Raw genomic sequence first — 13,541 nt, forward strand, 5'->3', positions numbered from 1 at the left:
TGTTATCGCGTGAGCTTGGGCAGGATTACGAAGGGGAAATACTCGCCACGGGCGTTGCGCTTGAACAGCGTTTTCTCCCTGTACACAACACCTTATATCGCAGCAGGAGAAACTAATGCTTGAACTAACATAAAAAATGAAGTAAACATGTGAAAAACGATATATAATAATATCTTCGTGTTGAACCACTTCTACATAATACCGAATTTAAATAATTTTCTTTAAACCCCTGACTACACTATATATTTTTTTCAATCCCTGAAAGCTAGGGGGGGGCCACGGCCCCCCCCTGCCCCCGGGTATGGGCGCCCTTGCTGGCCAGCAGTTTCATTGAACGCTTTTTAACAATCAACGAATTTCGTAATTTACTGTATGTTCAATTAATCAGTTACCGGGGTTTTATGATACATAAAACTTTTACTAGTGGGTGGGGAGTTGGGGTTTTTTATAATACGTAAAAGACAAAAGGACTCATTAGTTCAATGTTCAACCACAGCCACAAAGCAAGGTAAACCACAGCGACCACAGCTCAAAACTTATGTTTCCGAGGTCTTGACATTGATTACGAGGCCGACGAGATAGTGTTTAAGGTTGCCGCTAGAGCGCATTGGCTTTCCCGCTGCGAGAGTGAGTTTCAAACTCGCTGCTAGTATACCTCTCGAACACACAAACAACAGTCGCATGAAAACATGACGTCATAACAAGTGAGTGTTATGTCCATGTCGAATAGTGATGGCGGCCGGATGCTACGTAAAGGTAGCTCGAAGTCGCCCAAAAAATCACGGAAAACTGAGGAAAAAGCGTGGAAGTACGAGTCGCAGTCGGTGCATCAGAAAAACTTGTATTTTGTTTCTTACCCAGTGATATTATTATTTAATATTTTAAGGACTTTGCTGTATCAGCTTTTTGTGATATTCAAATATTTGTACGCGTCAACTTCGCGGTTTGTTCACCGTCCAAAGACAAAAAATTTAAATTGTAATGTAGAGATTGTAGTGCCAGATAGTGAAAGTGAGGCACAAGAATATACGCAAGACATGTCGCAGCTTCACCCAAAACATCCCACAGGACCAGGACCAGGCGATCCTTTACTGGCGAAACAAAAACATCACCACAGGAGAGCTTTTGAATATATTTCCAAGGCACTTAAAATTGATGAAGAAAATGAAGGTACGTTTTAAGTCACTATATAACAAATGAGCTGTGGCTCTTAAAACTTTGTATTTAAATTAAGGATTAAGGTGAATTTTAATATATCTGCAAAAACTTTGTATGCATGAATATATTATTTGTTATTGTATTTTTGAATCATGAAGTCCAATATTTTTGTATAAACTTGTGTCACCTACACTAAAAAGAATTAATGGATGCTAAACTAAACACTAGTAATTTACAAGGAAAGCCCATCATATACAAGATGATTCATTTACATAATATAACACCGTCTAGCTGTTCATGCAATAAATACGTGTTTTGCCATGGTTCCTGTGATATTCATCAAAGCATAATTTAAACGTGCCATTTCAAAAGAAAAAATTGTTAAAAAAAATGTTATTGCAGCTGTACTAAGATACAACTACAAGTTACATAACCTTGTGTTTTATTTGGCTAAAACACTTATTCTGGAGTGGTAATTGTTTGGTTCTGAAAGTGGTTCTCTTGACTATTAATAATGTTGCTTGAATATTTTGCAAAGGAGCATTTTTAATTACTGACTGGATCCTTAAATCTCAATTTAATTTAGTACCATGAAGTCCAGGGAAATAGTGGGGTGAAAATCATTCAAATATGAAAATTTTAAAATAGCTATATTATTGTACTAAAGTAATTTTAATAATTTTGTATTTATATTTACATGATCTTAATAAATCTTACCTAAAAATTGTTATTGATTTTAAAACCTTCAATGTACATGTTTAAAGTTTGCTGTTGCGAAAAACAAATTTCTGTAAAATAATATTTTTGAAGTTAATTTTTTTCTGTTAAGAATTTAATGAAAATATAAAAAAGTATTTTGTTTATTTAAAATATCTGTTGATTATCATACAAATAAGACAAAACTAATTATGTTTTTGATGTTAGGTTTTCGCACATGGTGGTGCTTATTGCGAAGTGTAGGTAAACTTAGTTGGTTTTGGTCAGCTACATTAATAAAAAATGATTGGATACGTAATGAATAGTTAATACGTAGTTAATGTAGCTGAACTAACCAATCTTGAATTTTATTATTATTCATGGTATTTGTTCCATATCACTTATCTAAGTTTACCCCTTGATCCTTTTGGCATGATCCTGTACATTTTGATCCTGTTGGTCCTGCTTGCTGTTTTAATTAAATGAGCAAAAAATCCTGCAATAAAAACTTGAGATATAACAATAAATTATGATCTTAAGTTGAATATATATTTCAATTTCAACTTCAATTGAGATCATTATTTGTTATAACACAAATTTTTATGTGCAGGATCTTCCTATTTGATTAAAACTGCAAGCATCATGTACCACAGAATCAAAGTATACAGGATCATGCCATCATCATCAAGGGATAAACATGGATACGTGATAATTATTATTGTTATTGTTGCTAATGGTCAAAATACCAGTGGCAAGCATTACCCTTACTTCCTTGTCACTCTTCTGAACTGAGCCACACTACTAGCCAATAGGTACACACTCTTATCTGACAAATTACAATCCCCTATTGTTCTTGCAACCATAGCATTTATACCCCTTTCTATCTTTGTTCCTTAAAGATCTTTTTCATGTTCTCCTTCCTACTTCTAGGAATCCCCATCACAACTTGTCTCCTCTGCTCCCCTCCCCCCCCCTTTTTTTTTTCCTTTAGTACTTGGTACATCCTTACTAGCCTCTCCTGCCTCCTGTCCTTTAGGCTCTCACCCCATTTCCTTCATCATCTATTTTGGACTATACTCTCCCTTTTCATTATTTTCAATTCCCCTCCACTTACCCTTCACCCACCTAGCTGCTCTTCTCTGCATCCCCTCTAGTTCCCTCTCAAGCCCTGCTGTATATGGGTCCCACACTGCAGCTGCATACTCCACCATTGTAATGCAGGCCTTTTCTTTTAATAAACTACTTTTGCCCCTAAGTACTCTTCCCAGCATTCCCAGGGCCTGTCTGCTTTTCTTGACTACCTTCTCCACTGGTTCTTCCCACCTCAGGTTTCCATGCAGCACTACCCATAGGTATTATAGCTTGGAGCCTCACCTATAATATTTCCTCTCCAGTGGTAGTCCCTCTTAAGAACATTCCTCTCCACCCACTCTTCCAGCCTATTTAAATCCTGCAACCCTTCCTCCTCAGCATACCCATACACAACGCAGTCATTTGCGAAGAGTCTCAGATGCCCCTTTCATTTCCTCCCCTAAGTCATTCACAGTGATGGTGAAGAGCAGCGGTCCCAGTATACTGCTCTGCGGCACTCCTGACATGACACTTCCCTCAGACATCTTTCCCTCTACACGTACCCTCTGTTTCCTGTCCCTTAGGAAATCTCCAATCCACTCCACCATCCTTTTGTCCTTTATGACCCATTCCACTTTCGTCATCAAGGTCTTTTGAGGCACCTTGTCTATGAAGCAGGCATCTGCTGTGCCATGTCTTCACCCTTCACCAACTCCTCCAACAGGCCTGCCAACTTTGTTTCACAAGAGTATCCCCTTTGAAAACATGTTGCCTCCTGTCTTTCCACTGTCTTAGGTCCATTTATCCTACTACATACCTGTGAACTATCCTCTCCATTATCTTACCCACCGTTGATGTAATACTAACTGGCCTATATCTATTTGGAACTTTTCCTTATTCATTCGTAGGAATTAATGTAACGGGCGTAACCTAACCAACCTGATAAAATTGTTTAGCAATGAACATGAAATGTCCATATTTTGGGGTTTTTTGAGAAACAAAATTTCGAATATAAAATCAAATTACACAGTAACAGCAAGCAATAATAACCATTGCTTACTCACAAACCTAACATGAAATTTTTCTTCTAAATGCCCTTTAAGATTTTTTTGTTATCACAAATGAAATGCTACATAGTTAACAAACAATAGTGTGTCAAATTTTAATTGATTTTTAGTGAAGTACAATGAAAGGTTTTTATTCCAACTTTCTGGTTTTGCACATTCTGTAATCAAGCCCCAATCAAACTGCTCGTGTTCAGATTTCTATGATGCATTCTGTTGATTACAGTGGCTGACAGATTGCATTACTGTGTAGCAGGCATTTTTAGTTAGTGCATCTGTATTTTTCTTTCTACTGAGATGCATATATATATATACATATATATATATATATATAAAACTTGTTTTAAATTCCATTGTACTGTACCTAGGCCTATATTAATTTTTCTATGGTATTTTTGTTTTTAAACTATATTGACATTCAGTATTCCTGCAAAAATTGCTAATCTGGCATAGCCATCGTCCTAAACATGCCGGATTAAAAACCTTTCACTCTAAGTTACATTTGTGTAGTTTAGGTAACTTTTTGTTTATTTTATTATTACTTATTAACCTGCAATTGGGCTTTCACCCGGTGGCAAGAACTCCCACTCACTCCCCTCTCCCCCCCCCCCCCCTCCATCAGCTTTCTCCTCAGCTCCCTCCCATCCCTGACCTCCACCATTTCCTCCCCCAGCCCATTCCACTCCCTCCCCGTCCTCACCAGGAAGGTGTTCCGCCCTCTCTCTGTCCGCCTCCACACCCTCTGGAGCTTACATCTGTGGTCTCTTCGTCCTCTGTACTCCCCTCTATGTACTTTGCTTCCCAATTGCCCCCATCCCCCTTCCCCCTTCAGCACCTTGAACATCCTGACCAACCTTTCCACTCTTCTTCTCCTCTGTAACGTTTCGTATTTCATCCATTAAATTAATTTTTATTTACATTACACAGCAATAATTTTGCACTAGTCATCTTTTACAAAAAGTGCAATATTGCAAACACAATAAGTAAAATTATTTTCCATTTCTGTAACTGCCATTGGTACTGTAGTGAGTGTAGCTGCTCAGCACTCTCCACTTGTAAAAAGGAGAGGAAAGTTGCACTGAACACCACTAAATTTACAAATCCGTGTGAATGTTTACTGATCATTGCACAAATGTCATATAGTTAACTAATGATAGCATCATCAAACCGACAATCAAAATGATGGTAATTCAGTAGTGGGGTGCATAGCAAAGAAAAATTCTGAAAATGCATTTGTTCAGTCCGCCATATTTTATAATCATTCTGTGAAACTGTATTGGGATATTGCGAGCAGTTTATTAGTAGTTTACAGTGTTTGATGGTTGGTTATGTTCGTTTACTACATTAAAAATACTGTAAAAACGTGGAGACTGTTGGTTAGGTTAGGTCAACTACGTTAATTAAAAATCTTTTTCTTTTTTGCTAAAGTCAGCCATGGACATGTTACTGGAAGATAATCCTGTCTCAGATAATTGAATAATAGATAATGAAATTATACATAGCTCTGCCATTTTATGAAATGATTAGAAAAATGTCAGGAAGTAAAAATAGAATTTTCAAATTTTTATACACCTTTTTTTTTTTTTTGGATATTCTATTCGGTAGATAATTAGGCTAGGTACTAAAAAGTATGATGCAATTTTTAAATAAAAGAGAAAGAAATATGGTCAAGACATTTTTTATTTGTCCCTTAATGTCTTATAGAATAGAGAAGCATGTTTATTGATTTTTTAAATTTTATTTTTGTCCATTAGACTATTCAAATGTTTCTACACAATGTTATAGGACAGTAAAAATATCAGTAATTTGTTACAAATGCAAAACTACACAGATAAAAAGCTAAAACAATAATATAAATTTGATAGTGATTTCACAAGACTAATGATTGATTACTTAAGTATTACAAAAATTAAAATAATACTCAGAAGAAAAAAATAAATTTAAATACCTAGGTTTTTATTGACAAGGTCTCGTGGTGAAACATGTAATTTCTCATTGTGACGTACATTATATCTACTGTTGAGTAACAACATTTTTGAAACAGATAGTTATAAAAAAACCTTATTTTGAAGATCTTTTTTGTTGCAAAGTAAAGTTTTAATTTATTAATTGGTTTGACACAAAATAAATTCAGTATCTGGCTAGTTAACATTTGTTGTGTTTTTAATTATAGAAACAGACAGAAATAATATAACATTTGTGAGTAAAATTTCTTAAAAGAAAAAAAATAGTAGGCCTACATTATATCTTTCATTTACAGTTGGACATTATTAATGAGGTGAAACATTTTATGCTTATACAAAGGAGTATAGTTTGAAAAGTAAAGAAATTAAAAACAAAATTGGTACAATAGCACTCAGCAAAAAATAATGAACACATTGCCTGTATATGAGTTTTTAAATAGGATATGAATTCATTGATAGGCAAATGCTATTAGTAGTAATGGCACTGTGACTGATACACAAGTCATTTATTTTCCACAGGCTGAAATGACAGTTTTATTGTGTAGGTGTTTGATCAATAACATGACAAAGGTTAGGACCACAACACGGCTATGAAATGAAACAAGTTATTGTAAAAACTGCTGGGAAAAAATAAAATTACAAGTTCTATAAATGACAATATTTTTTTTTGTTAGTTAATACATTTTATTTTTAGAAAGCCAACAAATTTCTACAACACACATTTGCTCGTCAATTTATTTTCACTGTTGAGATCATATACCTCAGAAATGTAGGTAGTACATTAAAATCGATTAACTATGTTGAATATTACTTATATTAAACAAATAGTATTGTGAAACATCTAATGTAAGTTAATTATATATTGAAAACCCTGCACTCCTTATAAATGATCACTATAGTTACTAGTTCTTGACTTTTCACATATCTTCACAAAAACTGCCTCAACCCATTTACTCTGGCAACAAAAGCCTATGATCTAGTATTAAGTAATAAAGGTAAGAACAATGACCAAAATACTGGGATAAAAAAAGGTAATTTAAGAAACAATTAAAACCAAATGTGTCTTGGTTACAATGGGATTGGTACATTACCTTAAGGGGATTGGTGCACCAGCATCGTATTAAAAAAACAATATATTTGTTAATGATTCAGCTACTACAGAAGATTTGAACCATTCTGGTGTAAAATTATTTTTTAAATTTTTTTATTTTAATTAAGTTATTGCTGATTTTCGGGAATTTTTTAAATTCAAGCTTTATTAATAAACTATAAAGAATTCAGTGGTAAAACTTTCGCAGATAAATTTTCAGACACGGGAGATATGACTGTGACCATTATTTTATCTGTAATCATTATTAATTTAACGTATTTACAATTTGAATTTTAATAAATGAGCTGCTACGAAATTGCGTGATATTCATTTGCGAATTTAATAACATTCGCGTTTTCATTTGTAATTCAAACGCCAATATATCTGTCGGCTGAATGATTGACTTTATTTTAGTCTTTAGCTTATTGCAGTCGGACCTAAAGTAAAAACGTAGCTGTAGAAGTTTGAGCAGCGTGCAAGCTCGGATACGAGAAATTATGGAGCGCGCTGGACAGTAGTGACACCTTGCGACAGTTTCCCGAACTGTTTGCAGCCAGTGTTTTCTCTCGTTCCCACCCTGCCTCAGCTGTCTGCTGTTTACGAAGGGGAGACGGGATTTCGCGCGAAACTGATATGAAGGTCAACGTACTCATTTTCAGTAGATAAGAGAACGTGTTTGGTCTAGCTCGGCGTATAATTGAATGGTTATTCTCTGTTATTATTGAGCACAGTGATTTAGCTAGATGTTTTTTGTTGTAAGCGTGAGATTTATTCAGGAATAAAACCAAGCATAGTACACAAAAGAACAAAACTATCGAAAGCCATTAGAGCGCTTAGAAAAAAAGAATAAAGAAAGATAAGAGATTATTTTATTATAGCTTTTTTACCATACATTTATTTTTCAGAGTTGCGTATGTACAACGCGATGGACGCGATGCGACAACATAAAGATGTGTAAAATTGTAAACATGCTTTTTTTTTCCAGCAATGCGTGAACCATTCATAAACTATACTCAACATGTATCCGTATGATTACGTTTGAATTTTTTTTATTACAGGCATCAATGTTAACAAGTTTATTAAGCCACAATATACTTTTTTTCAGAAAAATAAGTGTAGCAGAAAACACTCAACATAGTCTCACACAAAATCAGTTTACATGAATGCAGTTTTAAGAAGTAAGCTTCGTAAATAATAGTTAAACATTATTTAATATATGCTGGTAACGTTTCCAAAGTATCAGCTTCGCCTTCATTCACGAACAATATTCGTGGCCTTATTTATTTATTTTGCTGGCGTTTCGTTGGTGACTGTTAGGACTGCAAAATTAGTAAACATTTTTCACCCTATCCTGAGTTAAATCTAAGTGTGCGCGGTTAGATGAGGACCAGATGTGTATCATGCTTACGCCTTTACACTCTACTCAGGGGTGCCCACAAGGGGGGGTAACGACGCAGACTGCGTCATTAAAATTTTTAAGGGGGGGGGGGTGGCTAAAAGACGAGAAAAATGTATATATTATTTACATAATTATAGCTTCTAATGTGAAAATACGATTCTGGTGCTTTGATAAATGAAAGGGATCTTGTAAATCAAATTGGCAACCCCGCACTTTCCTCAACAAAAGCAGTTTGGCATCTGTCGGTTCAGGATGGAAATATTACCTGATATTACCAAAATTATTATTAGAAAATCAGTTTTAATTAATGCAAAATGTGATAAAATATAATACTAAAAAAGTATAATATTATAAAATAATTGAGTAAATCATTTAGAAAATGGCATAAAAAAATTCGGGGGGGGGGGGGGCATAATTAGTTTAGGGGGGGGGAGTCATAGTGTTTGGGGGGAGGTGGGCACCTCTGCTCTACTCATGCGGGTATTAACCATGCGCGTAAGGGCGTGTTGCCAATGACCTGTACGATAGTCAATCCTCTACGGACTCGAAAAATGTCACCTGCTCATTGGCTACTTGACTTGTGACAACTGTTTGTTGTAATGCCTGTGATTCATCGTTGATTTTGTTGAGGAGTTTTCAGGGATTCAGAGCCTCCCATTTAACTGTGGCCGAATTGAAGAAGCAGTACAAATGTTACATGCTTGAATTCATAGCGAATGGAAACCACAAATATTTACTGATGTAGTGGTTGGTAAAAAAAAATATTATTCGTATCGCGTCCATCGCTTCGCGCCATGGTGGCTCCTATATTATATGGATTTACAAAATATAACGATTCATTTACGACACTTAAGATAACGTGTGTAGGATTTTAAGAATTCACTTGAATTAATATTTAAGAACATATTTCAGGATAACTTGTGAAGACGCTCGTACAGACGGCACCGGTTGTGATGACTCATTGTTAGGGACACCTGTATTTCGAGAATACATTTCGTGTCAAGGTATTTCACAAAATACTGTAGCTTTTCTCCTGTGGTTATTGGCTGAGGTCGGTGAGAGGTGTCGTCCCGCTCTTGACGAGGCCAATGAGAATGTGGTCACAGTACTGCTGCACCCTCACAATTTGCCTTTCCTCTTATAAAAAGCTACAGTATTTTGTGAAATACCTTGACACGAAATGTATTCGCGAAATACAGGTGTCCCTACTCATTGTTACCAGAGCAGGGGCCATCTCGTGTACACGAAGTGGCATGCGAAACCTCAACACAACTCGAAAATCAGTGAGTGTTACATTGAAATGTGTCCGCTACAAATGTTCAGGAATTATAATTTTGAAATCGAGTAGAAATATTCCTGCAATTAGCATTAGGTATATTTTAATAGACATTGAAAGCGAATCATTAAGTAGCTTCAAAATCCAAATACCGGAATACAGATAGTCTGTAACAATACAGACCTCACCGACTAGATATGGTCCAGATTGTTAATACTAACACATTTGAAAAAAAACTGACTAGTTAATGAATATGTTGAAATTTTGTAAACCTGTTACTTAGATGATTGGTGATGTAATAATGTCTCTTGGAAACTACATAAGATTTTAACTGCTTTTATTTCTCCATAAATTCGCAAATCACCATGGCGGCCAATTTACGATCACGATTTAGTTCTTAAATTTTAAATTAGTTTATTTGTTGAGAGCCTGGTACAATGTATCTGACCACTAAAGCAATCCGAGCCGCGTAGTGTATACTACTGCGAGGTTGCAGAAGTAGGCTCGGGTCGGGACGAATTTCGCTGTGAAGAAACAAAGGTTTTTAATACATATAAAATTATCCCAAAGCCGAAATTTGTACAGTAGTAGAATGAACATTTCTTAGTAACACGTCAAAAGTGTAAGTACTGCCGCAAACCTTGTGTGTCACACCGAAAATGAGTAGTTAAGTCCAAAATTAAATTTTTTTGCAACGATCCACAATAATGGATATTGCAAATGCAGTTTATGGAGTAGACCTCAGTATGGAACCCAAAATAATCTAGAAACATTGCCCTATCTGAGGATAGTGATAAAAAGCACAAAGTTTAACATGTTTCTATAAAATAGACCTTTTAAATCATTAAAGTTAACGAATTCACTTTCATTCAATTTTAAGGAAATATAAATACATATTACATAAACTTAAAGAGCCCAACGTGGAAATCGCTTAAAGTAATCGTTGTTGCAAATTTATTCATCTTTAAATTGGTATATTTTTTAAGTGTCTCATACAATTAGTCTGACCACTAAAGCGATCCGAGCCGCGTAGTGTATACTACTGCGAGGTTGTCGAAGTAGGTTCGGGTCGAGACGAATTTCGCTGTTAAGAAACAAAAATTTTTAATACATGGAAAATTATCCCAAAGGAAAAATTTTGTACAGTAGTAGAATGAACATTTCTTAGTAACACGTCAAAAGTTTACCGATGAAACCTTGTGATCACACCAATAAATGAGCAGTTGAGTCCTTAATGATAATTTCTACAATGATCCACAAAAATGTTTCGTAAATTTAATAACTTTAATACTTTTTTAAGTCGGTTCTCATTATGGCACCAAAGTAATATAAAATAATGTCCTACATGGTAACTGTGATAAACACCTCAAAGTTAAAATGTCCTATTATTAAATTGGTAATTTTAATCATAAAAGGTAAGAAAAAAATATATTTTTTTATAGAAATTTGACTACATGTTACATAAATATGTTGAGCGTAACGTCAAAATCACTTCATAAATATTGTCTGTGTTTTTTTTTTTTTTAAGGTTTAAATGTGTATATTTTGAGTGTCTGGTACAATAGTCTGACCACTGATGTATTTCAAGCTGCGTAGTGTGTGGTGCAGCAGTGTTAAAGTCGCTCGTGCTGGAACGTTTTTTGCTCCAGAAAACTAAGGTTTTTAATGTATGGTAATTCCAGACTGAATTTTACTCTGAAAGAATAAAAGTTTCCTAACTGCAAGTGATTTTTGCTGCAAACGTAGATAAAAATCTTCCAGGATGCAATTTGCTTAGGTAAAAATGTTAGTATGATCGACTCTTTAATTTCTAAATTATAAATAAATAACAACAATAGAACTTCCCGGAAAGTTGTGATAAACTGACGATATTGCGCGAGTAGCAGACCCGTACGTGACTACAGAGAAAGGCTATTTTCCTTGACCGTTAGGATTTCTGGGACGAACACCCTCTCACAGCTGGGGTCATAAAATACGGTCAAACTCTTGCAAAAACATCCACCACCGCTCTTTGCCACTAGCAATTCAACGAAGTAAGCTAGGCGCAGCACTCCAATGAATTAACTTAGAAAAAAAATTACTAAATATGTAATTCTATCAATACATTTTACAACACAACTTATGTATTATTTATTTTCTGGAAAAAAATAATATTATCACCCGAATTATGTTATAAAAGTGACAAAACTCAATAAGCACATTAACGGTGTATCGTTTTCTTCAATTGTTATATAGTAAAATAATTTCATACAATTATATATATATATATATATATATATATATATATTATAATATAGGCTACATTAAAATTTTGCACAGTTCTGATCTAAAATAATATAATGTATTAGAAATAAAAAATAATTATATTTTTTGGTATTAAAATAATTTTTAATAATAAAATTTTTGTAACAAAATACGAACACACTAACACACATATATAAAACCAGAGGTCCTCTAGAATTTTGATTTACAAGTTCCAAGCAGAAATTGTTTATTGTTAATTTTATTGTATCAAAAATCATTCATATATAAAAAAATAATATGTATATCTCAATAGATGTAACATGAATACACCCTATTATATGCATTAAATATATTTTAAGTAATCCATAAATAAGACCAAGTTTATTGAGTGTCGCAGTACGCAGCGTGTTTCAAAGCCCGCCGGCCGTGAAAGATCAGTACGGCCGCAGTACACTGCAACGCTCGGGCAGCTTTAATGAGGCAAATAATTATGCTAGACTCTTTATAAATATACTATCTTAAAGCTAAAAGTATAATTAAAAACATTTATTTAGACATTTTTTCGCATTGGGCTCTTCAAATCGGTGTAAATCGTATTTTTATCTGGGTGGCAAAGATAAAAAAAAAATATGTCGTGAATTAATCGCTTTATATCATATATATTAAAAATTTAAATTTTTTCTAACATTAATGGGTGTATTAAAGTTTCTAGATTATTTTGGTAAGTTTATGGACAGTCTAAATTAAAAACTGTATAAATGGGTAGCATTTTAATGGACTGATGCAAGTTGCTGTCACCTAGGACTTAAATGCAAATTTTCGGTGATAACGCACAAGGTCTACAGCGGTAAACTTTCGGTATGTTATTAAGCATAGTCAATTCTACCACAGTACAAAAATTCAGCTTTGGACAAATTGTTCACAGGTTGTCTTGGTTTCCTGGAGTAACACGAAAGTCTACGCGGGGAAGGGCGGCTACCTGATCCGAGAATGAAGGATAAGGCGAGATGGGAAGCGATAAGAGCTGGTTGGGTGTCCGTGTTGGCATTGAATATATATAACTTATAGAAGTCGCGAGGGGATAGGATTTATTATTCCAATTTTCGGATCCAAAACTGTGGTAGTTGTTAGCTCCGCCGCTAGACAGCTCTTCTTTCCACAAGAGGGTACTCGTAGTTACCAGCTTCCACGCCAGAGCGCTGTAGCGTCGCTTTTTTCAAGGTCATGCGCGTAATTTTCTGTCTCACTCTATCGAGAGGCGGTGCCTTTTGTTGAAATCCGAGCGCTTAGATACGGGCGGGCGCAACTGAATTGGAGGAGTACGACCACCGAAAAAAAAAGTGCTGTTAAAAGATGCCAACATAAAAATTTAAGTTTTAATTATAAGAAAACTACAGAAATTTCTTAAACGTAATAACGTAAAAAAAAATACTGACATTCGTAGTTCAGAATTTATAAAATGTTGTGTTAACGGAGTGGCGCATTGAGTAAAATGGCAAAACATAATTTGGAATAATTCTTGACAACGTTGAATGATTTTGGTAGCTATGAAACAACTATGGCTGCGATGACTGTTGAA

At 34.8% G+C, this 13,541-nt stretch overlaps 2 protein-coding genes across 4 annotated transcripts in view; one reads left to right on the forward strand and one right to left on the reverse strand.

Moving 5' to 3' along the window:
* The window catches only part of LOC134535755 (D-amino-acid oxidase), a 54,610-nt gene extending 51,966 nt beyond the window's left edge, over window positions 1–2,644 (reverse strand). Inside the window, exon 1 of the mRNA XM_063374989.1 lies at window positions 2,623–2,644. The gene's annotated coding sequence lies outside the window, so the exon portion shown is untranslated. The remainder of the gene's footprint in view (window positions 1–2,622) is intronic.
* The window catches only part of LOC134535722 (spastin), a 164,714-nt gene that overhangs the window by 33,322 nt on the left and 117,851 nt on the right, over window positions 1–13,541 (forward strand). Inside the window, exon 1 of one of the 3 annotated variants that reach the window (XM_063374944.1) lies at window positions 611–1,170. The exons of 1 other annotated variant lie outside the window; for it this stretch is intronic. In XM_063374944.1, the coding sequence (XP_063231014.1) occupies window positions 714–1,170 (457 nt within the window). In that variant the 5' untranslated portion in view covers window positions 611–713. Of the gene's footprint in view, window positions 1–610; window positions 1,171–13,541 lie in introns of those variants that run through there. One more of the 3 variants, XM_063374935.1, reaches the window with a different exon arrangement.

The sequence above is a fragment of the Bacillus rossius genome, chromosome 1 (genome assembly GCF_032445375.1).
Source record: "Bacillus rossius redtenbacheri isolate Brsri chromosome 1, Brsri_v3, whole genome shotgun sequence".
NCBI lineage: Eukaryota > Metazoa > Arthropoda > Insecta > Phasmatodea > Bacillidae > Bacillus > Bacillus rossius.